The sequence below is a fragment of the Lissotriton vulgaris genome, chromosome 7 (assembly GCF_964263255.1).
Source record: "Lissotriton vulgaris chromosome 7, aLisVul1.2, whole genome shotgun sequence".
In the NCBI taxonomy this organism is placed as follows: domain Eukaryota; kingdom Metazoa; phylum Chordata; class Amphibia; order Caudata; family Salamandridae; genus Lissotriton; species Lissotriton vulgaris.
The window spans coordinates 800,473,669-800,498,762 of record NC_141695.1 but is presented as its reverse complement, the minus strand read 5'-3'; the positions used below and the strand labels follow the sequence as shown (position 1 = coordinate 800,498,762).

The 25,094-nt window shown below is 45.2% G+C and overlaps 1 protein-coding gene across 1 annotated transcript in view; it reads left to right on the top strand.

Moving 5' to 3' along the window:
- The window catches only part of ENPP7 (ectonucleotide pyrophosphatase/phosphodiesterase 7), a 62,659-nt gene extending 52,996 nt beyond the window's left edge, over window positions 1–9,663 (top strand). Inside the window, exons 5-6 of the mRNA XM_086931060.1 lie at window positions 2,196–2,310; window positions 8,686–9,663. Of these exons, the coding sequence (XP_086787186.1) occupies window positions 2,196–2,310; window positions 8,686–8,692 (122 nt within the window). The 3' untranslated portion in view covers window positions 8,693–9,663. The remainder of the gene's footprint in view (window positions 1–2,195; window positions 2,311–8,685) is intronic.
- The last annotated feature ends 15,431 nt before the right edge of the window (window positions 9,664–25,094 follow it).

The window sequence follows — 25,094 nt, the reverse complement described above, 5'->3', positions numbered from 1 at the left end:
GAAAGTATTCACTACAGGATAAAATTGCAAACGAATTTCCTAAAATTAAAAAAACAACTCAAGACCTACCTGTTTGATCTTAAACTCTATTACCATTGTAAATTATTGCTGTTTTATTGCATGTTCCTGATGGTCCACAGAGAACGGCTTGTCATGTGAAGCATTGGGATACCTTTTTCTGAGGTCTAAGTTTGAACTATGTAAGTGCTACATTCATTTAGTATTTCATCTCCAGTTTGATCTATTCTGACGATTTAGTCTTGTTTTCAAATACACCAGGTTGGGTTACAGAGACTACTAAACAATCTGGCTGACTGCCAGATCTCAAACGTCCTTCAAATAATTCTTTCAAAAACAAAAATCATGGTATTATTAGACACAACTGGAAACTGTATGTGGAAAATAAACATTAAAAATATATATGGTCAACCAATACAATAAGCCAGGTATGAAGGCTGACACATCAGTGGGTCAAGCACGCAAGAAATCTCTATTAAACATATGTTACAATATCACAGTAGGGCCCACATGATTCCTTCTTTCACACAGTGACCACGCCATTTAAGAGGTACTAAGAGCATTGACAAAGGCAACCCAGATAAGTCAAATGGCAAGCTAGGTTCACTGGTTGTCGAGATAAAAACTTAGACATACTATTTACAGCAACTATTAAATCTTCATTAATCAACTACACAACACAAAGTAGACCTAGAACCAATTCTAATGGCAGTCTCTCCAGCCATCAAGAAAAGCTTTTTGATCTGCTACACAGCGTGCACCAGATCGACTCTAAACACCCTTGGAGCCCAACTTTTAGGTGGTGGATCAAGCCAGGGAACTACTCATTTCCCAAGATTGACCTATTAACGAAGCAATACTAACTAGGAAGATGGGAAACCCTGCAGAACATATCCAATGCCAAATGGAAAGGGCTTCTCAGGTACAATTCGAGGCAATGGCTATTTGAGTGTGAGCTAAAGGAAATCAACACAAAACCGAGGATCCAAGTACTTAACAACAGCATCGTTTCAGGCAGCCTTCTCTATTTTGTATCTTCTTTGAGGGTTCATGCAAAAACAGCTTTCCTCGCTTCTTGTGTGCCCTCGACCGCCTAATGTATTTTTGCCCTGCATTGCCAGATCTGGGCAAAAAAAGGTCTGCACCTAACCATCAATGGAGAATTGTGTAGGACCATACAAGCAGCTCCTGCAGTATGTGTCTCGGCAACAGTAATGGAACCATCAGCAGCTTTGTGAAATGCTGACAGATTACTCTGCAGAGACTTGGCAAAGTAGGACAACCGGAGACCGACTCCTGATGACTTGAAACTCTACCTGTATGAGTCTGTAAAATTGGCAACCTGAAATATCCGAACTCAGAGTCTCAAATACATATGGGGTGTAAAGAGTAGCAAAAACATTTATTACAAAGAGAATATTAATCTTGCAATTTTTTCTTGGGAGTGTTTATATTGTTTTTAACTTCTGTTTTGTAATACCAGTTGTTAAAGGACGATGAGCCAAATTAAATGTAGCCTTTTCTTTCCTTTTTTACAAATGTTATTGTATTGTTATTTTTTTAACGTACAATATAAAATGCTTAACTACTATTGTAGACCTCTGGCATCTCCTTTAAACTCTCAGAGCTGTGATCCCTTTCCTCTTGTGCAAACACTAACTGTGAACCCTGTGCTAAACCCTGGCTGAGAGCTTTGGCCACGATTGAGTATCCTGATGTTCTCTGTGAAGTTTGACCTTGACTGTGAACCCTCATGGCACCCGGAAAACCTGAATGTATTTGTGACCTCAGCTGCATCCTCTAACCTCAGATGCAACCGTGCAGGTAAGGGCGGTGGGGCCCAGTGGAGGGATTTCGATGGACGATGACAAGGGAAAATTAATTATTTATTTGATTTTCCCCCACTGGGCCCACCGCTCTTATCTGCATTGGCCGCGCTGCTCAGATGTGAAATCCGTTCGATTGATTGTACATGCTTTCCACGGGTTGCTGGATGACCCTGGCCTTAGCTTTGACTGGTGACCTTACTGTGAACCATGACCTAGGGCTATGCACCCTGATCTTTGTTGTGAACCTTGACAAGAGCTTCAAACTATTCTCTTTTCTATGACTCCTCACCTTAAATGTGACCATTCATCTCTGCACTCTTTCTTTCTCATTTGTTTGCCCTTCGACAGACCAATCAGAGTTGCTGTTTCACGTGACCATCGGCCTGGCCTCAGTTACGGGAGTACTGCTCCTGATCTTCATCCCAAGCATCATCATCACTGCTGTGAAGAGGAGGAATAGTAGGTGAGAGTCTCTACAACTGTGCCTATGTTCACGGCGAATACAACTTCAACTGCATTCATTGATAGGCAGATTGTCACTAAGACCTGAGCTGCACTCACTGATAGCCTCTCACCCAGCACGTCACTGAGACCTCTATTGTACTCACTAATATCCTGTCACTGATACTGTCCCCTAACTCAGTGATGGGTTCTGCCCTTACCAAGTGGGTCACTCACTGGGTGCTTGTCGCCGAGACCAGCCCTGTGCTCACTGATGTGTTTTGCAAGTAATGAGGCCATCCAAGACTCATTGATGCCTTTTACCCATTTATCCATTATCTTTTTTCTGTTTTAATGTATTAATAATTTGGAGCAGTTTGACTATTAGTGATATGGCCCGATTCACAAACGTAATCTGAGACAAAATCCTAACTTTACGACTTTTAGTATTCACAAAAGGCATATATGAGTGGTAAAGTTAAGATCACTAGCTTTACTACTCCTAAACTGAGACAAAATCCTAACTTTCGACTTTCGGTATTCACAAAAGGCATTTAGGAGTAGTAAAGTTAGGATTCCTAACTTTACTACTCTTAAATGCCTTTTCTGAGTACCGAATGTCGTAAAGTTAGGATTTTGTCTCAGATTACTTTTGTGAATCGGGCCCGGTGAGTGCAGACCACTCTTACTTTGTGGTACTAGCACCTGTGCAGCTGCTTTCCACTCACGGAGGCATACCTTGAACGCATTGAGGCTTTCCTTGCACTCCATGAGCCCTTGTCAAGAACTGCCGCTAGATTCACTAAGAGGGCGTCTGCCTCCCCTGAAAACCTGTCACTCAGACAACCCTCGTAGTCCCTGAGACTACACCTCCAGTTAATCACATCACCTCTGCACTCAAGCAACAGATCAGGCGTGTTTCAGCCCTCCACAAGCATAAGGCCTACACAACATTATCATACATGTCAACCCTCCCGAATCAGACGGGAGACTACCGATTTCAAGGCTAGCCTCCCACCTCCCAATTCCTGCAGGCGAAAACCTGATTCCTCGGTGGACTTCAGCCCACAGGGACTGGTCTGGTGTGACTCAGAGTATACAATGCCAGTAACCTGCTCCTGCAGGCAAATGCCACAGCGCTTTCTCCGTGCTCCTGACAGGGAAGGATAAAAAAAACATACATTTGCATTTCTAACATCTGATCCGACAACAGCACACTTCCAAGTCCAATACATGACAAAAACCCGAATCAGGCATCAATAGAAGTCATTGGGGGAAATACATTCTCTCATATTTTTTTTAAAGCTCCCATCCCACTATTCTCTTTCAAATTGTTGTCATGTATGCATTATATCGCTTCCCTTGCTCATGTCCACTCCAGTCCCAGCGCTTTGAAACAGCTGTAGGATGGTATAGGTATAATACAAACGTATTTATTTATGTAGAGATTCCATACGGCGCTACATGTAGTTATCCAGTTGGTTCAGCCCACTGGGTAGAGTACAGAATACAAAATGCAGGAAAGGGGAAACTTAAATCCAACCAGTGAGGCATGGGTCTGGCCCGATATTCTGCTATCACGGATCTTGGACAGTGGGGTTCAGCTAAAATCGCATTGAACGGGTCAGAGTTTAGGCCATTTCTGAGACAGAGGAGGTTTGGCTCCAAGCTGAGGCTGTGGTTCAATGGGTTCCATGAACTCCAGGGACCTCCCTTCACGTCTTTCCATTTGATGTAAAGTTTTCCTTAGCCCCGGACTGTTTCCTTTGTACATGGAGTTTGCTGCGAGTTTCAATGGGTGTGCTTGGTCTTGGGCCCTTAAGCCTTGTGAATGAGGCTAAGAACTTCGAACTTTGTTCTTGCATCTTCTGAATGGAGCCAATTGAGAACTTTTAAGAGGGGTTTCATGAGGTGGTAAGTTCATGCAGATTCTGGCCGCTTGGCTATGGAGCCTTTGAAGCGTGTCAGAGAGTTTCTGTGGGAGCCCAGTACAAATGGTGTTCTGTCCTGCATCTGGAAATGGGGATGGTAAACAATAGAGATTGTAGGTATGATTCCTGTGGAACCTCCTCATTTACCCATTCAATATGGAGTAAGATGCACCCCTGCAAGAGTTTTGAGCTAGAGATGTTGCTAGAACCGTTTTTAATGCCATTTCAATCTTTTACCTGCTGCCAGCTGTAAAATGCTTGTCCTCTGCACCAACAATCTTCTCTTATAGACGGGTCCTCTACTCCATGACAGCTTGCGTTTGCACCTTTCCAAATTAAGGCATCTCTCATGCGCAGCCGTTAATGCCAAGTAATTGCATTCAAACAATGATCCTGATTCATACATTTGTAATCCATGGCCTTTCATCCTTATTGCAGTTAGCCATTTTGCTGCAGTTTGGCTGTGTGCAGTTATTTAATTTCACCACTCTGGCATGTCCGAGGCCAGCAGACATATCCAGCCAACAGGCTCAAATTGTCAAACTGTATGCTTGAACGGGTGACCCACCTTTACACATCTGTGATACTCTGCCATTTATAGAGACACCCACGCAATACTGACAATTATAACAAGCATTGGAAAAGCCAATAGGCTTCGCCTACGGAAGAGCTATTGGCCTTGCCAATGTCTTTTAGCCATGTTATACAGCAGCGTGGTTGAAGTAGTGTGGTGTGGATTGGCGTAAAGTAGAGTTGTGCAGAGTGGAGAAGAGTGACTTGGAGTGGTGTAGAGTAGAGTGAAGTGGTGTAGAGTAGAGTGGAGTAGTGCAGTGGCATAGAGTGGAGCATAGTACAATAGAGTGGCGTAGAGAAGAGTGCAGTAGAATAGAGGGCAGTGGTGTAGAGTGCAGTGGCACAGAGTAGAGCGGTGCACAGTAGAGTATTGTGGAGTGCAGCAGTGTACCGTGGTGCAGAGTAGAGTGGCATAAAACACAGTAATGTGGAGTGCAGTGGACTAGAGTAGAGCGGTGTAGAGTGCAGTGGCATTGAGAGAAGTGATGCAGAGTAGAGTGCAGTAACATAGAGTAGACTGCTGCAGGGTGCAGTGGCATAGAGTGGTGAAGCGCAGAGTGGAGTAGCAGAGTGCAGTGGCGTATAGTGCAGAGGCGTAGAGTGCTGAACAGCAGAGTGGCATACTAGATTGCAGTCGCATAGAGTGCTGCTGCCTAGAATGCGGTGGTATAGAGTAGAGTGGTGCAGAGTAGAGTGCAGAGGCATAGGGTAGATTGGCATTATGTGGAGTGGAGTAGAGTGGCATTGTGTGGATTGGCATGACATTGAGTAGAGTGGCGTAGAGTGAAGTGGCACAAAGTGGAGTGGCATAGATTAGAGTGCAGTGGCATAGAATGTAGTGGCATAGAGTAGAGTGGTGTAGACATAGTAACGCCTAGTGGTTCAGAAGCGAGTGACATATAGTGCATTGGGATAGTGCAATGCAGTAGAGTGGTGTAGAGTAGAGTGGCACAGAGTGAAGAGGCATAGAGTAAAGTGGTGTAGAGCAGAGTGCAGTAGAGTAGAGTGCACTCGCGTAGAGTACAGTGGCATACAGTAGAGTGGTGAAAAGGAGAGTAGCGTAGAGTGCAGTAGCGTTCAGTGGTGCAGAGTATAATTGTGTATAGTGCAGTAGAGTAGAGTAGTATTGAATGCAGTGGTGTAAAGTACAGCAACATAGAGAGAAGTAATGCAGGGTAGAGTGCACTGGTTTAGAGTGCAGTGATATAGAGCAGAGAGGTGCAGTGGTGCAGAGTAGAGTGCAGTTATATAGAGTGCAATGGCTTAGAGTGAGTGCAGTGGCATGGAGTGGTACAGAGTAGAGTGGCATAGAGTACCGTGCCAATAAGTAAAGCGCAGCGGTGCAAAGTGGAGTGTCATAGAGTGCAATGGTATAGAGTAGTGTGGCGTGGGGTGGGGTGGGGTGCAGTGGCATAACGTGAAGTGGTGCAGAGTAGAATAAAGTTGCATAAAGTGCAGGAGTACAGATTACAGTGGCATAGAATAGAGTGGAGTAGAGTTGAGTGGAGTACAGTGGGCTAGAGTACAGTGGCATAAAGTGCAGTGTCGTAGACTGGGACAGAGAGGAGTGTCATAGAGTGCAGTAGCAGAAATTGCAGTACCGTAAAGTGGTGCAGAGTAGAGTGGCACAGAGTGCAGTGGCATTGAGTTGAGTGGTACAAAGTGCAGTACCACAGAGTTTAGCAGCATAAACTTGAGTGGTGAAGAGCAGGGTGGTGTAGTAGAGTGCAGTGACGTGGAGTGGTCCAGAGTAGAGTGCAGTGGCGTAGAGTGGTGAAGAGCAGAGTGTCATATTAGAGTGTAGTGGCACAGAGTATGGTTGTGCAGAGTACAGTGCAGTGGTGTAGAGTAGTTTGCTGTGGAATACAGTGGTGTAGAATAGTGCAGAGTAGAGTGCAGTGGTGTGAAGTAGAGTGCAGTGGCCTAGAAAGTAGGGTAAGGGTTGGGAGGAAAAAGAAGCAACATGGAAGGAGGACAGGTGGGAAGGAATAGAAGCTACATGGACGGGGATATGGGAGATGGACTGAAAACACAAGCACTCATATGGAGTGTGAGAAGCTTCAAAAAAAGGAGTAGTGGATGGACACACGCACTTACTCCATGCTCCAAGGGAGGACCAAACACAAGAATGGGACATGACGTAGGCATACTGTGACAAACTGAGAGGAAGGAAGTGAGAGCAACGCTGAAGCTAACTAATTGTAAGCTATGGATGGGCTGTCAGTGCACTGTATGTAAACAAAAGCCTCATATAGGCGCATGCACCCACTAGGCAAAACCTAAAAATGGGCTCAGCGGACAATTCCATGCTGTCACTAGTAGAGATGACTTCTGCACTCACTGGCAGGCTCTCTTTGTAAAGAGAGCCTGCTTACTCAATGACGTCTTAGTAGAAGCAGACAGTTACAATCTGCCATTTATAGACACATGCCCTCAACGCTCTCACAGTCTGCCACTTCAAAGACATACTCTGCACACAAAAACCTGTCACTTAAAGAGTCAGACGCAGCACTGACAATCTTTCTTTATACATAGGCGCTGGAGGTAGGGGCATGGCGGTGATGCAGCACCCCCATATAATCAAGCTGTAGTTCAGAAGGTGAATGAGCCTTCAAAGTGTGTCTATGTCTTGTCTTATTTGCAATGTGTTCAAAGACAGAGATCAAATGTTGGTTTATGTCTTCCGACAAATTGTTCCTTATTCTTTTTAAAGAGATGGCGTTTTTCACTTTTCTTTTCCTGCAAAGGGAGAGGATTTTGTAAAGGAACTATGTGACAATCTTGCTCTTGGCATTTTTTCCAATACAACAAAATGTAAATGCCTATAAACGAAGTGAGCAAAAAATGAGGCCCATTTTTAATTTTGAAGTGTTGAGGAAACAAAGATTTTAAAAGGGTCAAAATTATTCAAGACACTTTACTTGGTGATGTGCAAATGATAAAGATTCGCTGAAACCTGTTTTCCACACATTAAATGTTTGTGCACTAAATAGTTGTATCAGTAGAACTGTATGACTGTGCAAATTTAATGGCAATTTCAATAGAAAATATTCCATCTGTAAATGACAGTTTGCTGCACACAGGGCTTTGGTAATATGTTTACAACAGTGCGCATCTAAAATGCATCTTCGGCTACATACTACACCCAAACAACTCTGCAACAGAATGGGTGCTGCTAATTTGCTACACTTGTTCTTTGTGCGACACTTGAATTTTTCATATGACTCTAGTGATCTAACATTTATAGTAACGCCCACACTCTGAAAATGGTGTCAGAACTGCTTCTGTTATAGGCGGGTCCTGCCCCCTAACAATGTCATTGAAATAGGCCCTGCACCCGGCGACAGTTGGTCACATGCAAAGATAGCCCCATGAGTCAGTGAGATATTGAGGGCCCAATCCACAAAGGGCCTCCACACTTGTGGAGCAGAACCCACACATTGCAGTTTCTCATTGCGGATGTCCCGCCACAAGTTCACCCACACCCCACTACTACGGGTCCTCCACCAAGTGTGGGAGGCAGTGCCGGACTGGGATCCAAAACCGGCCCTGACAGAGTGCTCGGACGGCCGCCCCCTGGGGGTTGGGGGTGCAGACGAGCTGTTTGCCAGGGCCGGTTGTGGCTGATTTTGTTACAGGGTGCGATATTGCCGCTATGCTGCAAAAACAGCCCTGTAACAAAAACGGTCATCCAGGGGCCCAAAACCGGCCACAACCTGGCAGCCCACCGGGGAATTGCCTGGTGCCCGCTACGGCCAGTCCGGCCCTGGTGGGAGGCCCTGTATTTCTAGCACAGGCTGTGCTTCCTAGCACTAGAGGCCTTGCCCCCATATTCCCTATGTGCCCACTCAGTGTGTTGTTAGCTGTGTCACGTGTTCCTTTTTTGTTGCCAGGTCCTAGAATTCTCCAAGCAGCGCTGCAGTCCGGTGGCAGGAAGTCTGAGGTACACGCAAACCAGGGCATTGGGAACCATTTTCGACTGGGGGCGCTGAAATAACACAGACAGAAAAACCTAAAGCTGGCTTCAAGACCCTCAAGCACTGTGAAGCTGGAAGTGCTGAACCTCGAGATCAAAGATCGCCTTGTCTCGCAGAAACCACAACCCTGGAACTTCTGGATTTGCCTCGCACGGAAATGTATCAAAGACTGTGATTTCATTGAATTTAGGAGAAGTGGGGGGCGGGGGAATGGGTTTAATGACTCTGCATCCTGTACCACAATATATGCACTTTTTTACTAAAATATATGCGAGTTTTTACAGTGAAAGGGGCGGGCGCATTCAACCAATTTCCTGGAAACCCTTTCCAGCATCTTTGCAAAACTGAAATGAGCTGAAGACAGACATGCAACCCTTTCCCGGTTGTATCTGGAGGGAATGTCAGTAATAAACGACCTATGTCTCAGAGAGCACGAGACTGGAGCCCCAATCACGAGGACGCGGGGCTGACCAGTTGCCTACACAAGCTCAATGAGACCCCAAAACACCCCTGCACTCGTATACACACGACAACACTCCCTGCAGAGGTAAGCAGCACAAACCTATGTACAGAAACACACATTCGACAATCCGATTCAGAAGGCATAGTTACCCCTAAAAACACTCCTGTTCGCGCACACGCCAGCTCTTTGGCTTACACAAGCACACACGTGCAGACGAAGATACCCACAGACCCACAACTCCACAAACAACATTCACCAGCCCACAAAAACTGAAGCTATATTCGTTTTTGTTAGACTTTCTGTCTTTATTTTTCTAACTTCTTTTCTCCGTATTCATTTTCTGTGGCTTTTCAGGGCGGTTTTATAAAGCGGTGACCAAAGCTGAAATGAGTATTGTAAATGTGGTATGAGCAATAAACCATGGGATGGAATATGACTTGTCTGCTTCTTTTCACTGTAGCCCTCTTAAAGTATTCTGGATCATAATTTGCTCTTTTCTTTCTTGGGTATGGTTATTTACGTTTTTTTCAACTGGTATAATTACAACTTGCTCCTTCTCAGAGATACCGCAATGCAGCAGTTTCCTACCAATATTCTGGCTTTGTTTTGGGTTGTCTGTGTCCTAGCTGTATGTGGTTGCCTCCTTTATAGTGTTATCTACAGAGCACAGCTGAAGTCCATGGGTGTGAGCGATTATTGTTCAAATTATGAATTAATTAGCTAGCCTATATTAGAATTTAAGTATGGAGACCCGGTCAGAGAACCCTAAAAAAGAGAGAATATCTTTAACAAACGTAGTAAATCCAAATGTCCACAGTTAATCTCCTGGCAGTGTCCATACCTGATAGCTGGCTTAAATGGTAACAGAAAGCCCCAACATCAAAGAAAGCAAGTTTGATGGCAAAGCTAGTTAAACCGAGGGCTCTTTGAAGCACTGACATCTTCTCGAGTCAGAAGACTTCCAACAAAGGTACTTTTGCAGAGTTAAGCTTAATCAGTATAGCTTAAGAGAGAGAGAGTGCCCAGACCGAACAGCTTTCCCCTGGAATTCCACTGCTGTACTGAGTGACTTGATTCGCAAAATGTTGTATGAGGCCAGGGGAAAGAGATGTCTACCATATGAACTTAGGCGGGCGCCATGGTCATTATTCACATGGAGGGTAAATCACTGGACCAGTGTGTCTCTTACTGGCCAATTACGCTGTTGAATACGGAGGTCAAAATCCTTGCCAAAAAAACAAAGTGATCGACAAATTGATCAGACTTGACCAATCACGTTTCATGCCCACACACTCCACCTGCCATAACTTACGGCAACTCTTTGGATGCCCGGCAAGGTGACAGGCCTTTAGGGCGCCCGCTGTCCTGGTGTCCTTGGATGCCGAGAGGACCTTCAATTCAGTCAAATGACACTTCCTCCTTGCCGTACTGGCCAAGATGAGGTTTGGTATGGACATATCATTCCTAAAGCCCTGTAAAGTCTGAACATCTATGGTGAGTACTTGAGAATACAAACCCTTGGCACAAGTCTGTGGCCTTCCCTTTGATAGATTGGATTCCGCCCATGGGCTGGACATGCTGGCTGAGGTGGTCCTCAGTTTGTTTCCGATACCTGGGAATCCAGGTAAAGTGGACCCAATGGAGTTTCGGAATTCCAACTTGGGCAGGGTATTGGAGGGTTACAAAGCACATGTGAGTCACTGGAGGTCCCTCCCCTGTCTCTGATGGGTAGGGCGACCCCCTACAAAATAATTGCGCACCCCAAATTTCCATGACAATTGCAGAACACGCATTCAGGTTCCGCAACCAATTTGTTTGAGCAGTGGATGGCGTGACTCACTCGCTCTTGTGGAACAGGGGTCACCATGGATTGCATTGCAAACGCTGAGTAGGGCCCCTTTGAAGAACGGCCAGCAATCCTAGATCTATATCTCTATTGCCTCCCAGCTACTAGTTGCGAATAACTGGGTATTCGCCAGACAACAAGAACCATTGACTCAGGGCAGACAGGGAATCCATGGCCCCTCATGGGAATATACAATGGCTCTATGAAGGAATCCACCCAACAAGAGACCCCTCCCCAACAGACCTGGTGGTTAATGCCTGGAAGGTGTCCACAACCAAAATGGGATGTAAGGGACGGCTGACAGTGGAGCACCCAATATAGGATTTCGGCGGGCCTAGGAGAGTTTAGGGGACTGAAGTATAAAATGCAGTGGTACATGATTGGGGTACAGGCGTCCCGGGTGGCGGAGGAGGAATACCCGCTAGAGTTTAGGATCCCTGGGGCCCTCCTTAACAGACATGCAATTCCCCAAACTCATTGGACACTGCTCTCTAACTGCCAGCCACTCCTCACGAAACTATGGGACAGGTGGGAGGCTAACCTGGGTAGGCTGTGGGATTAGGATTGGGGAGAGAGGCTCCACAAACCACAGAAGGTAGCCATTATGATTGGTTTCAGGCTAGTGTAACTGAAGATAGTGCACTCAGCATACTTCACGCAACACTGTCTTCTTTGTATGGGTAGGGCGGGAGAGGGTAAATGCTAGCGAAACTGTGGTCAGTGCAGCACTCCGGCGCGCACTCTTTGGAACTGCCCCACAATACAAACCTTCTGGTCGGGAGGGAGTAGATGCCTGTCCGGGGTAATAGAAGATGACCCGATAATCACTAGACCACTGTCGACAGGGGATAGGGGGTTACCAAAGGCTACCCAAATACACTACACTCTTTTGCATTGTGGCCTGGCAGAGGCACAGCAGCACATTGTGAGATGGCAGGGGAGCAGTGAGCCTCCTTTGGAGGCACAGTGGAAAATGGGCCTGGACTGGTATATAGGCACAAGGAGCACCGTTTATAAGTAATGGCCGCCCTCACAAACCCAGCTGTGAATAGGGTCATCCATTTTCTCTTTCAGACTACCTTTAGTGCCCTTCCCTGTCCCGGCACTTTCGTCCTTAATTAAGCCAGTTTATTTGTGCAATGCTTAAGGACGTGCCGCTACTGAAAGCAGAGGCGTAGGAAGGGGGGTGCGGTGGCTGCGGGCCGCCAAGGGTGTCATAACTGAGGGGGGTGACTTAATAAAAAACAAATTCTCGCAACACTTTTTTTGGCAAAATAATAATATTTAAAACGAGTTTAATAACTTCGTCTGACAATTAATTAACCTCCACAAGTCAACATAATACATATTGAAACTTTTTAGTTCAGTCAAAAAAATGCAACGAAATGCGGGTGAACTCGCTGTGTAGTGGAGAGCGTATGGATAAGGAAGGGGAGGTGGTGTTTCTTTCGGTGAAGTCTGTCTCTGCAGTTTGTATTCGAGCGAGACGTATACAACCGGTGATTCATGGGTGACAAGAAATTGTCCACAGCGGGTACCACCTGACCTTGCTACCCCTCTGACTGAAAGAGCACATGCCCACCTGGCTCGAGCGCATGGGCGTGTAATTAATTATTTTGAACTCTTTCGCTGTTGAGGTGGCATGTGATGTGCAGATGGAGTGGGCCAGGAAGAGGTGGAAACAGAGACGACTGCAGCTCAATCACTAGATTGCACAGTAGTATTTACTTGCAGACAGATTAAACTTTTGAACCTTGTGGTTCATATGTAAATATTACCAAACACCATTCTCCAAATGAAAGAATTTAATATTCCTACTTTTCCTTCCTTGGCCCTTTTTGACAATTGGCAATCCTATACCAATTATACTGTGGACCAACTCAATAGTATGATACAAATTGGTACATTTAACTCCACTGCTATATCCCCATCTGGATGGTCATTATGGCCTCTGAACACGAATGTTTGTCATTCTCGTTTTGTGAACACAACTTCAGGATTTACGATACATAGACCTGTACTGCATTACCCACTTCCACACACTGTTACCACTTATTGTGTAGGTAAATTGTGTCAACAAGGATTAGAACATTCAACATTCTTCCATGAAACAGCATCTTTCTCTCCTATTGGATGACATAAACCTTTCTTATTTCCTATTAGGTCCCAAATCCCCTCGTGCCAAACGATATGTTTATGCAGCATATAATGAGTTTTGGAAATTGTCGCTAAAGGAAGCTGCTGTGCGTTTACATCAAATCGATAAAGACAATTTAGACAAAATGCTTGCTGTTGTCCACAACAGCAATATTACATTATCATCTCCTATTTACACTCTAGATAACAATGCTTCTGTCATTGATATTGTACAAAATGAAGTGTCTAAATTGTATCATGGTCAATAAATACTTAGATCAGTTATGCAATTTAGTTGGGCACTACAGGCACACAAAAATAGGTCCTTATCTTGCCATTACTTAAATTGTAGCGTGTTGTTCTTACCCATAAAGCGTGCTACCTACCCATGAGGGTCTCAAGGTGCTGGGGCGAGGGGGGGGGCCGCTACTGGTCGAAGAGCTAGGTCTTGATGAGTCTTCTGAAGGCCGGCAGGTCCTGAGTCTGTTGTAGGCTGGTGGTGAGAGTGTTCCAGGTCTTGGCGGCGAGGTGGGAGAAGGATCTGCCGCCGGCTGTGGTTATCCGGATACGAGGAAATGTAACCTCCTAATACAATTAACTCTTCAGAATCTCATTCTTAGAATCTCATTCACTTCGAGTTGTACCCCTAGTGTTCCTGGGATATAGTTACACTAATCCAAGCTCTCACTACTTAATCGTAGGTGCCAGGTTCGCTTCCAGGAGCTACTCAACTGTGCTCAGACACCACTAAGGTACAAGCACCCCCCTTTTTAGGTTTCGCCTGGGTCCGGAGCTCCTAGCTCCGCCCAGGAGAAATCTTATGTTTCTACAGTGTAAGGGTTAATCCCGCCTCTGTCTCCCATTGGCTAGCTCCATAAATGGAGGCTAACCATTGGAAGACATAGGCGTCCGTCATTCACCGAGGCGATTCGTGGGCGTTCCGGCAATGTTTTTCTCATCATGCCCCTTGTAGTACGTCATGCGGCTGTGGGCGGATGTTATTTTTTTTTTTCGACGCCATGTTTTGATCATTTGCCGGATCAATATCCAGGTGAGTGCGCCCCCCTCCCTCTGTCCGTGTGCCCGCCCGCCCTCCCGCTGTCTGTGTGTCCGCCCGCCCTCCCCCTCCCGCTGTCTGTGTGCCGTCCCCCCTCCCGCTGTCCGTATGCCCGTTGCTGTGGTGAGCTGTGCGTTTCCTTCAGCTTCTGAGGCCGTTTGCCCTGCTTTTGCGGGCTCTGTGGTTCGGCTCAGCTGCCTCACTGCTCCACATAGCCCTGGGAGTCCCTCCCCACCTCTCGGTTATTGGACCGCACTGTGGATACATTCTCTGTCGGGGTCCCTTCGGCCCCCGGGAGGGCTACAGGCTTTGTTATGGGGTTTCTTGTATTCCGCTCCAGTCCACCCTCTCGGCCCGGTGCTGGCGTTGCGACAGCTGCTGTACCTCAGTGCTACGTTGTACCCACTGCGGGAGGTTGTGGGCATTGTGCCTCGTATTTGTGAGGGCTCCCTTTATGTCGCTCCAGTGGCTGTCTGCGCTTGTCATGCGTGGGCCGCTTTTGCCCGCCGATTGCTTTGGCTCCTGCCTCGTGAAAATGTTTGCCGCTTTGTGTTGCAAGCCGCTCACTGCCTTCCCCGGGGCTGCTGTATGCTTTCCACCCCCCCACCCCCTCGACTTGGGGTCTTTTTTTTTTTTCACTGCTTTAGCAGACTCTGGTTGCGGCCCGGCGTGGGCGAACTCTGCGGGTTGGGCTTATCTTGCTGGCCCGGTTTCTCTGCGGCCGTTGCCTCAGACGGTCCCAAGGGTTGCCGCATATTTTCCCATGCCTCTGGATGTCGGCGTGCGGCTTGTGGGCTGTGTAGGGTTCTTGTCTATCTCCTTCATGCTTGTAGCCTCCGGTGTTTCCAGTTGGTTGGAGCTTGCACTTACGCCTGCGCTCCGCTTAGTTTTCCAGCTGCGTGTCTGGTTTACTTTTGTCAGGGGAGTGGGCGAGTGCTGTTGAAAGGGGCTCTCGTTTCTGATGAATGCTTCCCGTTTGTTTTGTTACATATGACATTTTCTCTAAGCTGGGCACTGGTGTCCCATTGCTGTGCGTCAGATTCCACGTACTCTCCTTTTGGGGCTTTCGGACTCACGTTCCGGCCATGAGTCTGTGTACGCCTTTCTCCTGTCCTGGGGTTATTTTTCCCGCTCTGCGGGTATTGGTTTCCCCTTTGTTCCTGCATACTTCTGTGCACTATGCATGCGTGTGAGTGAGCTGGAAGATAGCCTAGTGGCTAGTGTACTCGTTCCTGTGGCTGGGGTTGCCGGTTTGTGTCTCGGCTTCGCCGCTCTACTTCCTGAGCTTTTGGTCTACTCCTCTCCTTATTTTTAGGGGTTTGGCTTTCTGCATATTTCAGGTCTGGCGCACGCCTGCTGGTCTTTCTGTATCCTGGTGCGGTCAGTTGTGCTTTTTGTGCGTTGCTCTTCTACTTTATTTATTTGTTTCTTTAATGCATTCTTATAATGCGCAGACTTTACTCGAAGGTGTCAGTCCGTGTGCCGTCCCCCCTCCCGCTGTCCGTGTGCCCGTCCCCCCTCCCGCTGTACGTGTGCCCGTCCCCCCTTCCCGCTGTCCGTGTGCCTTCCCCCCTTCCCGCTGTCCGTGTGCCTTCCCCCTTCCCGCTGTCCTTGTGCCTTCCCCCTTCCCGCTGTCCGTGTGCCTTCCCCCCTCCTGCTGTCCGTGTGCCGTCCCACCTCCCGCTGTCCGTGTGCCCGTTGCTGTGGTGAGCTGTGCGTTTCCTTCAGCTTCTGGGGCGACTGTGGTGTTCTGGCAAAATCATTACTTTGGAAGACGTGAGGAAAGCTTTGTGAAATCTCTCTGCGTGGTTAGTGCACTAGTGTGAGTTTAGTAGCTGGAGGTACAAACCCACCCTGCTTGTAATCCAGGTTATTGTGCACACCTTGTGCCTGTGGGCGTCGTTCAACATCTTGCTCTGTGTCTTTCTGGGAGTTTGCTTGGGCTGTGGTCTGTGATTGAGGTTATGTAGATAGATCACTTTATTATTTTGTTAGGCAAAGGACTGCCCACAGTCTGTTCAGAATGGGCTGTGGTGGAATCCGGAATAGTCTGGGCTCTGCACGGAGGTGGCAGGGTTTAGCTGGTTTCTGATGTTTGCATCTTGCCATGTCGCCATAGCTGAACACCTTCCATATGAGATAACTTAAAAAAAGCCAATTTAGACGAACATATGGTTGTCACATCTTAGCGCTCTGAATTGACCTAGGTGATGTTTCGGTGATTTACAAAACTGTATGGGTAGCACATTGATAGAACATGTGGACAACTGAAGCGCGTCACTAGAATGGAACCGGGTGTAGGTTGAGATTCCAGACACTTCGGACCCCCGGGCACATGGGCTGGAACGGAGTCAGTCAGTCACGTGTCATGCAGTGCTTGACATGAATCACTCAGCCTAAACCCGACTTTATTCTGCGGCACTGGCATGTCATGTGGCGTGGGGAGTGACGGGCCGGGTGGGGACATCGAGGGGGTCCGATTTGCTCTTCTATCCATTCTGCCGTTGCTTTTTTTCTCAGCTCATTATCGCCTTGATGAACACTTGGTGTTTGGGGACAGTTTTCATTTTTCGCTTGCAAAGCCAAATAATTCGTCCGAAGCCACCACTACAAATGTCATCACTTATGAATGTGGCCAAAAATGTCAGGAGAGTAGAGGGGAGGGGAGGAAAGGGGAGGGGAGGGGAGAGGGGAGAGGGGAGTCTTTGTGTGGCTCTAGGTGTGTGTTTGTGGCTCTACGTGTGTATGCGTTTGTGGCTCTGTAGGGGTGTGTATATGTGTGTGTAACTCTAAGTGTATGTATAACTCTATGTGTGTGTATGTGTGTAACTCTGGGTATGTATGTGTAGCTCTGTATGTGTGTGCATCTGGGTGTGGCTCTGGGTGTGTTTTTTAATCAGTGTGTATGTGTGTGGCTCTAGATATATATGTGTAGCTCAAAGTGTGTATGTGGCTCTAGGATGGTGTGTGTGTAGCTCTAGGGTGGTGTGTATGTGGCTCTGGGGGGAGGTGTGTGTAGCTCTGGGAGGGGTGCGTGGCTCTGGGGGAGTGTGTGTAGCTCTAAGTGCATGTGTGACTAGGGAGTGCATAGTGACTAGGAAGTGCAGAGTGACTAGAGAGTGCAGAGTGACTAGGGAGTGCAGAGTGACTAGAGAGTGCAGAGTGCTAGAGAGTTCAGAGTACTAGGGAGTGCAGAGTGCTAGGGAGTGACTAAGGAGTGCTAGGAAATGACTAGAAAGTGCTAGGGAGTGCACAATGCTAAGAGGTGCGGAGTGACTAGGGAAGCTAGGGAGTGCTAGGGAGTGCACAGTGCTAGGGAGTGTAGAGTAACTAGGGAGTGCTATAGAGTTCTAGAGACTGCAAAGATTACGCTAATAACAATGTAAGTGACAATGCCATTTATTTATCTGTTTTCAAAACCAAGACATAAATAAAAATGGGGTCATTAACAATGCAAATAGCTCAAACTTTTCCAAAGGCGAAACCATTGCATTGAAAATGCTTGTTTAAACTTTCTCTCACTAAATTCTTTAAATGTGTCATCTTTAGATTCAGTATCCCTCTGCCATAGGATATGATCCATTTCTGTCCACACCCATCGCACATTTCATGCCCTTTGCATCTACCTTCATACTCTACCCCTACCTTCAACTTCTTTTGTATTTTGCACATTGTCACTCTGACTCTCACACGACCTTCCTCAACCTCCCCTTCCTTTTCTTGCTTACTACTTCACAGCCATGTTTTACCATATGTGCTTGCTCCTTCCTTCCCCTCTTCAAATCGCCCTGTTATGTCTCCCTTTCCAATTCTTTCTGCCCTCGCTCGCTCACTCTTCACCATGTCTTCTCCCATTTCTCCTTAGCCCTTTCTTCAAGATTTGTCTCTCTTTTCGAACTTCAAATTTCACCCTACTTAACTTGTTCTCTCCTATACTGTACTCTAATCTGATCTCTTTGACTCCCATCCCCCTTTGATTCTAGCACTTCTTTCAACACTTAAAGTCCCTTCTCAAAGTCTCGACCTTAACTTTCCCTCCAACTTTCTCCTTCCCCTTCTGCTTATGTCTTCTGCCCCTACTCATTCTTTTTTCTGAGAACTTTCACCTTCCTTTTACCTCTCTGTGTTCACTTTATCACAAACATAGCAGACCATGAAACTGCAGGACGTAGTACAATATACAGTTAAAGAACATTCCACCTGAGATAGGCAATATTATTCCGATCATAAAGATGACTCAGTGACATCCTAGAAATACAACTTACGGCAAATAATTGTTCATTAGTAGTATTTTTACTTCTTTTTTGAAAGCGGTAAAGGAAGTGATTCCACAAACTACTGAGGTAAGGAGTTCCATATCCTTGGTGCAATCCCTGAGAAACCTCTACAACCAATTCTCTTCTTATGGAAAGATTGAGGTTTCAGAAGGAAAGTGCTCGCACTCCGAAGTCGTCTCCAGACTCCAGACCTTTCCAACTTTAGAGCCAGGGAACTGGGTGTATTGTTGTGAATTGCTTTGTGTGTTATGCAGGTCACTTTAAGATGTGTTCTTGCCTCGTAGGGCAACCAATTCAGGGCTTTCAAGGTTGGAGAGATGTGACAATTTCTTTTGGTTCCTGATACCAGTCTAGCTGCAGCATTCAGTGCTTCTCATAGCAGAGCCAGCTTGTTTTTAGGAAGACCACAGAGGGTGGTACTTCCGTAGTCTAAACTGGTTAGCACTAGGGCTTGTACTGCCATTTTTAGATCAGCCTGAGGGAGGAGGGGTTTGAATTTCCTTAATGTACTCAGTTTGTAATTCGCTCCCTTGGAGGCAATAGAGATGTGCGACTGCATATTCAAATGTTTGTCTATGGTGATTCCTAGCGATTTTGCTGGATTAACGATGAGAGGGACACAGTCAAAGGAGTTTAGGTGTTTTAACTATAAGTCTAGCTTTGGTGTGTGGCTCGGTGGCGAGATGAGAATGAATTCAGTTTTTTTGGTATTCAGCATGAGGTGGTTGTTAGTGAGCCAGCTTTGCGTGTTCAGTAGAATAGTGTCGAGGGCAATGAACTCTTCTGGTGAGGTAATTTTCAGATACAGTTGGGTGTCATCCACGTACGATCGATAAAGAATGTTTGCAGATTTCATGCATTCGCCAAAGGCTCCGTTAGGAGTTTAAAAGAATGAGTGATAGGGCAGATCCCTGAAGAACACCCAGGGTGACCATAAAGGATTGCGAGAGTGAATTCCTCATCTTGAATCTTTGAGTTCTGTTATTCAGGAAGGAGGCGAACCATTGCAGCACTGTGCTCGAGAGCCACTATCTTCGTTCCAATAGGGACAGAAAATTATCACGCTTGACCGTATCGAAGGCGGAGGACAGATCAAGAAGTATCAATAGGCATGATTCATTTCAATCAAGTAATTTTAGGATGTCATCCATAATATGTGTGAGTGCATATTCTGTGCTGTATCCTTGGTGGAAGCCCAATTGGTAAATATCTAAGAGTTTATAATTCTCAATGTGGTTGCATAATTGAATTTGTAAACATTTCTCCAATAGGTTTGCCAAAGTGGGGATATTGGTTATAGGCCAGTAGTTGTTTAGATCAGATGGAGTAGCGTCAGCTTTCTTAAGTATAGGTGTGACCTGCCAAATTTTAAGGCACTCCAGAATGACACCTTGACTCAGGGAGGCGTTTACAATTTTAGCCCATAGTGGTAGGATAGATGATTTTTAAGTTGTGAACAAGGCGGGAGGCGAGGGTCAGAGAAATGATTGGAGGGGGAGATTGCTTGAAGAGTGTTGTCGATAATTTGTTGGGAGATTGGCAAGAAGGTGTGCCAAGAGGCATTGTTTTTTGTGACTTCCCATGGATTATTAAAAAGTACTTTGAAAAAATTGCCACAGTTAGAATTTTGGCCCATAGTTTGCTGTAGCGCCATCTTGGATTGTATGTCAAGCTTGATGGACTTAGTCTTTTCATGGAAGAAATTGGCAAGCACATCACAGGTAGGTGTGGCCGGGTCATTTAATTCCATAGAGTTAGTTGTATTGCATGATTGATGCTTGACGATTTCAAAGAGTTTTTTTGGCCGGTTGCTAGCTTAGTTCAGCTGAGTTCTGAAAAAATCTGCCTTTGCCTTAAGCATCTTCCTATTGTAAGAATTCCTTAACCTTATCAGGTGCTCAAGGTTATCAGTGATAGGAGCCGATTTCCATAGAAGCTCTGCAACTCTTAGGTGTCTAAGCTCTGCGTTCAATCCCTCGTTGAACCATGGTTTAGAAATCTTAGAGGTGACGTTTTTTTCCTGTAGGGGCGCTGTGGAGTCCAGTATTTCGAGCAACAAGGCATTGTAGAAGTTTGTGAGGTCATGTACATCAGTCATGTCCATCATGGGGGTCAGAGCGGAGTTACAACGGTTTACCAAGGTGATGGGGTTGATATTTCGTAAGTTCCTTTTCCATTGCCTTGTTTTTGATGGTTGGCCCCTTTTTTTGGATAGCTTCGCTATTGATGGAGAAGAGGATGCAGTAATGATCAGACCAATCGCAAGGGGTGATGGATTCTAGTAAGACGATGTTTGGTTATAGCAATGATGAGGTCCAATGTCTCTCCCTTGTTATGAGTTGGGCTGTCACAGAATTGAGATAGCTCCTGTACTGACAGAAACTCTTTAAGACAGCCAGCAATATGATTGTTTGTGTTGTTCCAATGGAGGTTAAAGTCACCCAAGAAGATATGATGAACTTGTGAGTTGGCATTAGATGCCATGATCTCCATTATCTCATCAATACAAGTCAAGTTATCACCTAAGGGGTGGTAGAATATGTGTAGCTTGCTGGTGATGCGCTTAGCTTCGGAAATATTAATGCATAGATAATCACAGTAAGATAAGCCAAATAGAGTCCGCTTGCTTGACTGATATTGAGTTAAGATAAATGCAGGCTACCCCTCCCCCTAGTTTCCCGATTCTATCTAATCATATTAGGTCGTGGGAAGGAGGAACAAGTAAGTAGAGGATGGGTGAGGAGGAGCTATTTAACCAGGTTTCTGTGAGGACCATAATATCTAAATCGTTCTCTAGAAGGAGATTGAATATATCCGTAGCATGTTTGCTAGCAGATCTGCAATTAATGAGCCCACACTTTAACTTGTTCATAGAATGGTTTAAGGTAATCTGTTCTAGATTGATATTTGTGAGGTTATCTCTGTTTATAAATCTGTTGTTGAGAGTCGGTTGTCTAAGGGGATTGGTAGCAATGGTTTGAATGATGTCACTTTGAGACTTCCTGTTGTCGATATCCCTGGCTTAGGATGAGAGGAGGTTGTCTCTGTCACTTTCTGATAGTTCATCACATGACCTCCTAGGCCATGAAGGGGAGGGTAAACAACCTGGATTAGTGTTATTAGGGAGTGTGAACCTGGGTATGTGACTAGTGTGTTGGACTTTGATTTGGTTGTACTGACTAGTGTTCTCAGAATGATACTTCGTGGGGGTGGAGTTTCTCATTTGGAGACTGATTTGATTCACAGTGTCATTGGTGGCTCTTTGTAAGATAAGAATTTTTTTAGTGATAGTAGAAAGCTTATGCATTTCATCCATGAGATGGGGTAGACCAGTGGCTAACTCACTAATAGGAGTGCTCCAGACTGAGTTGGAAAAGTAGGTAGTAGGTGAGGGCGTATGATCAGTTATAGAGGTCGAACCGGCCATAAAGTCATTATGCCTGGTCTCCAAATGCTTGGGGATATCTACATTAGGTTTGGGTGTAAGACCTGTTATGGAGGGCGAACTGCCAGTGTGTTCTGATTGCAAAAACACTTTCTCCATTTGGGTTGGGATAGCTTCATTAGGGGTCCATGCAGGAGGTTGGGCAATGTGGGATCCACATCCATGAGTAGAGTGATATAAAGGCTAGACAACCAGAAGGATGCTTCCTCCTGAAAGATCACTGTGTGATATCATCAACTCAAGATCATTTATCACGGTGCATTAACCGTCCACAACGCAGCTTACTCTCCAATTACTCATTGACTTTATACTTGTCTTTGGCCATGTACAGTGCTCTGTACAGCTGCCTTTTGGATAAATTTTCACTATAGAAATACCATATACATACATACATCAATGATGTCATGTGTGATGTCATGCATAGCACAGGGAGTGGCACAAGTTATGTTTCAAGAAGAGATGTCATAAGTAATGTAATCAATGTTATCACTTATGATATCATATGTAATGTTGTTCGCAATGCAACAGGAATATGTGAGTTATGGTTTGCAGCATGAATCATAACAGGCAAATTTCTATGGTTTTATGTGGTTAAGCCAGAACCATAACAGTATTTTTTCATGTGTACACGTAGCTATATACAGATATGTAGATATGGCTACATTAAAGTAAGTCTGGAGTACCTACATTAGCAAATGTAACCTTAAACAAAAAAAAATGAAAGCAATTAGAAAAATGAAAAAAAACTTTGAACAAACTTTAATAAAAAAGATAGGGATGATCTAGTGGTAGTTAATAAAATGATTAAAAAAAATACTATACTTAATTGGATGGTGTAAGGGTAAGTGATGTAGTGCAGATAACGATGTAGTACTAAGGTGATGTAAATGAGGTAGATAAAGTTACATACAACTGAAAAGGGCCGGCATGCACAGTATGTGGTTTAAAAACTCAGTAATGGCTGCTGCTCTCACACATGTGTAAGTAGCTATTTCCTGGATTTAGTCTTTGAATTCTGGTAATTACGCTTATGCTTACACATATATAGACCTGAGGGTCACAGAATGGACAGAAAAAAACAGGGCTGAATGATCTACCCATGCCTGACAGTCCCATAAATCCAAATCCAGCCACTGCTTCTCGACTCCCCTCTGATGCTGTTGTTGTAGGGTCAAAATCGTTTACTTTGAAAAAAATTAGAGTGTTCAAAGCAGGCCAGATGCCTGAATACTAAGGCTAGGAATAATGAAATAGGGATCTATTTTGTTGGTTTTCAGAACTGTAGTAAAAGAGCCACTTTTGTGGTTGAGCACCCCATGATGACAGTGGACTACCACCATCTTAAACTGACTTTAGTGTGTTATTTTATCCTAGCCTTAATGTAGGACGGCCCTTTATCAGTAGGAGCTGTTGCATAGTAGAACAGTACATTATATTATAAGTTCTTACTATTAGCTTTGGCATGGCCTCATGTCATCTTGCTCTCTGACTTCACTTTGCTTCACGGCAGTGCTTACTATTTGGCTTTGACATGGCTTCATGTCATCTAACTTCCTAACTCTGCTTTGCCTTAAGCTTCTCTGTGTGCATGGCAGTGCTTGCAAACCTGACTCCATTTTAAGCCATGTTCTGTGCTCGCACTTAGCTGCAAAAGTGGGGAGGGCATGTTTTTCGCTCCTCACTTATTTTTCGCTCTTTACCGACTAGAGTGAACTGGATATTATCTGTAGAATGTACAACTTTGTCTCTGAGTCAAAATACTGAGGCTTTGGCAGGCAGGGTTTTCTAGAAGCTTCATCCCACGTTGAATAATGGTATTAAAGCTGGAAGCTTTTGTGGGCCAGGTGGAAGTTCACCACAGAATCGACGTATTGCTGTGGATTGGTGCTGGAACTTGGGTCCTGACCGAACTCCTTACTGGGCTGTTGAAAAGGACTTCCCCCAGCTATAGTTGGCAAGGAGGTTGCAGAATCAGTCGGTGAGGTATTCATAACCATACTCTCTCTTTCTCTCTCTTGTATATATTTTCTATTCTTTGCTACCTGTGTACATATTGCATTCTATTTCAATCGTTCATTTTAATGATTTACCTGATCTGTGGGAGCCTCCCATGGTTGATGTATTTGGCCTGCCTTTTGAAACTGTTGCATTAATAAACTTGTATATGTTATTTTACCTACATTTGGGTGTGTTTTCTTAACCCGCCTTAAGGAAGTGCTGCATTTTGACTTGCCTTTTGGGGGTGTTGGGTAAGGGTGTGTTCTTTTAGCGAAAAGCACATTCATTACATCTTGGTGTCACTTTCACAGGATTCGAAAGGTTAGATTAAAGGGGAAGAAATATGTTTGTACAAAATCAAAAGCAGACTCCCAGATACAAATTGAGATTCTAAAATGGGAGATAGTCCCATAGGGTGCGCTTGCCCATGAGTGGGCTAATTGTGCTGGATTAAGTTAAAATTGGAGAGCGTGTTTAGCTGACACTGTGCCAGCACAAGTGGTTGCGTGTTTGTCAAAAGTGCCTGTCAAAAAAGAAGAGGAACTTTCTACATTAGGAAGAAGAGGTTGGATTCTCTTAAATGCTTACAGAATCATACATGAGAAATATGTTCAGTTGCAAAGTGAATGTGAAAAATTAGAGAAGCAGTTTGTTGAAAGCCAAAAATACCTCTACAACAATGTTAGCCTGTCAGAATAAATTATTACAAGATAAGTTGGAAACCTACCAAGCTGTAGCAGAAAATGCAGCAGTTTGTATCGTGCAATACAAGTATAGGAACAGGAGAGGAAGAGTTAACAAGAGGAAAGTGCGTTTAGCTATTGCAAAGTTTGGAATTGACTGGGACCCTGAAACGTGGGATGGAAATATTTGGGATTCTTCAGAGTTTTCAGACTCCAGTGGAGAATGTGATAAAGTTGATGAGCGTAACCAGGCTGAAAGGCAGGGTGAGTCAGTGGGACACAAAGTGATTCAGGCGCAACCCATTTATCGTCGAGATATACAGGGTGGTCCAAATTACCCACATGGGGGTTTCGATGGACAGTATGGAGGATTTTACTCAGCAGGAGATTAATGACATTTCAGACAGATTTCGACAGAGA